Raw genomic sequence first — 2,816 nt, 5'->3', positions numbered from 1 at the left:
TATATATATATATATATATATATATATATATATTACTACAGCTATCAATTCTACACTATGATATTGCTATCACTATCAATCTTGTGTTAAAAGGTGGCATCAAAAAGTTCCCAGACTAGTTCTGTAGCATGCCAACAGATGGCAGTACGGTTGAATGCGCAGTGACCTTCATGTGGCAGTGTACTGAGTGACATTGCTGGGTTTACTTCACAAGTTGTGAAATTTGTGTTTTTGTGACCACATGTATGCTGTAGTCTACAATTTTTGTCATGGACTGGAAGATGGAACAAAGAGCCAACGTGAAATTTTGCATGAAACTTGATAAGTCTGCTACAGAGACATTGAGCATGGTTTGGTCGTACACAATGTTTTGAGTGGCATGAGCGCTTCAAAAGCAGAAGAAGGTCCTTGGAAGATGATGCCGTGACCTGCCATGAGTGTCACCCTAGGAAATGTGGAGAAAATTCATCAGCTTGTTGTGCATGAGGATTGGTGGAGGACAATCAATGACCATTTGAAGTGTTTGAAGGAGGACATTTGGCGAAAGCGAAAGTGATCTGTGGAATTGGATTTTTCACAACCATAAGGCACCCTGTCACTGAGCTCTCCTCACTCATGAGTTTCTCACCAAAAACAAATTTCCATTTCTTCTCCACAATAAAAATGCAACTCAATGGTCACCGTTTTAACATTGTTGTTAAGATCAAGAGCGAATTGCAGAAGGACCTTCACTTGCTTCCAGAAAATGACTTCCAGGCCAGATTCCAAAAATGGCAGGAATGCCGGGACTGGTGTATTGCTGTGCAAAGTGATTATTTTGAAGGAGATGATGTTAAAACTTAGGTTAATAAATGATTTTTGTCATTAAACACGAGTAGTCCTGGAATTTTTCGATACCACTTCGTATATCATTTTCTGTATACATAAAAACTGGGATCTGATCTCACAATTTTACATGTCTTTTTTAGTATAAATCGATAGACTAAGATCGTTTCCTTGACAGAAATGTATCCAGGGATGCAGCGTGAACTGGATTTGAAGTAACAATTCACAATTTGTCGAAACTATAATTGTAATTTCAAGAGGCAAATGTGTTGCTTTAAATCTCATTATTGTAATTCTATATTTTCCTTAGTTCTTTATCACTCTGCAAGAAAATCTGGATTACTTAGATGGCACTCACACAGTCTTTGGAGAAGTTACTGAAGGTTTCGACATTGTTGACAAGATAAATGAAGCTTATTGTGATAAAGATCACCGACCTTTTCGCGATATCAGGTGAGGCCTATTTCCTTTTGTATAAATATTTATTCCAGGTGTTGTTATTCAGACGGCAGTGAAATAGTTTTCTTGTTACCAATAATCCAATAAACTGATTATCTTTTTCAAAATTGACATAAAATATGGAAGCAGCTAATTGAAACTTCAGTTTTTCTTTTAGCGTTTTTATAATTTATTCCCAATAAAATGAAGATCAATTTGGTTTTGGAATGATTTGAACTTAAGATGGATATTGTTTTGGTCTGCTGTTCTTTTATAATCTACATTGACACTGACACCTGGCTTCCAACTGCTTGTAACTGTTGAATTGATGGCCTCTGAGTCATGTCTCACACCTGTGTCTCATTACTGATTTCCAGAAATCTCTGCAGCTGCAACTTTCCATTTATTTCGATTAACATTAAAAAAACTGATGTTCCATCTCAGGTCATTTTTTTTTTTTAAAGAAGAGCAAAGGTGGAGATGCTTGCTTGGTGCCAAACGCTAGATTTGCTGTTAAGCATTCATTTTGGTATGAGTCACAGATTGCATCTTGTCTTCAGATTAATGATAAAACATTAGTTGAATGCCAAAAAAGTAATCATTATCAATTATATTCAGATCAAAAATCCAACATATTCTTGTCTGCTCTGTTATTAATAAGTTTAGGAGAAACTCTGTGTAGTTTGGTTGTAAGAAAAGACTGGAATATGTCAGTTATTATTTAATTTGTTGAACTCAGAAAATATGAACCTGATTTAGCAGTTTATGAATGTTAGTGAGATATAAAATGTGCGAGGTACATTGGCTGTGAGACACAGTGGAAATGAGGCACAATGGATGTGTGGCACAGTGGCTGTGAGGCACAGTGACTGTGAGGCACAGTGGAAGTGAAGCACAGTGATTGTGAGGTACGGTGGTTGTGAGGTACGGTGGTTGTGAGGCACAGTAGAAGTGAGGCACAGTAGAAGTGAGGCACAGTGACTGTGAGGCATAGTGGCTGTGAGACACAGTGGCTGTGTGGCACAGTAGCTGTGATGCTGCTTGAGTATTAACTGCAAAGTCATAAGCTCAGATTTAATAAAAAAAAAAGTGTTCCAGTCAAACAGGGCCATTAAGTGTGGCCCTTGTCCTGGCGTTTGTGATGCCTAAGTGACTGAGAATACAAGTCTGTTCTCTGAATGGGGGAGTATTCTGTCAGTGAGCTAACCCCTTCCACCCTTCCACCCCAAGGCAACTCATTTTTGCCTGAGTGGGCTGAAACAAGATGAAATACAGGGCCTTGTTCAAAGACAGAGCATGGCCCCTGGTTCGAGTATTGGAATCACAGCTTCAATAGCAATTATAAGTTCATTGTCTAAACCAGTGGTTCCCAACCTGTGGTCTACAGACCCCTGTACTGAGGGTTCGTGAACTAAATTCAAAATTTCATATATATCTATCTATCTATCTATCTATCTATCTATCTATCTATCTATCTATCTATATATATATATATATATATATATCTCCTTTAGAGAGACTTAGAAATATTAATAACTCTATATATATATATA

The 2,816-nt window shown here is 37.4% G+C and overlaps 1 protein-coding gene across 1 annotated transcript in view; it reads left to right on the top strand.

The window, feature by feature from the left end:
• The window catches only part of LOC106867339 (peptidyl-prolyl cis-trans isomerase-like 4), a 25,796-nt gene that overhangs the window by 8,525 nt on the left and 14,455 nt on the right, over positions 1-2,816 (top strand). The window contains exon 5 of the mRNA XM_052966820.1: positions 1,136-1,278. Within this exon, the coding sequence (XP_052822780.1) occupies positions 1,136-1,278 (143 nt within the window). The remainder of the gene's footprint in view (positions 1-1,135; positions 1,279-2,816) is intronic.

The sequence above is a fragment of the Octopus bimaculoides genome, chromosome 3 (genome assembly GCF_001194135.2).
Source record: "Octopus bimaculoides isolate UCB-OBI-ISO-001 chromosome 3, ASM119413v2, whole genome shotgun sequence".
In the NCBI taxonomy this organism is placed as follows: Eukaryota; Metazoa; Mollusca; class Cephalopoda; order Octopoda; family Octopodidae; genus Octopus; species Octopus bimaculoides.
This window is presented reverse-complemented; position numbering and strand designations above follow the sequence as displayed.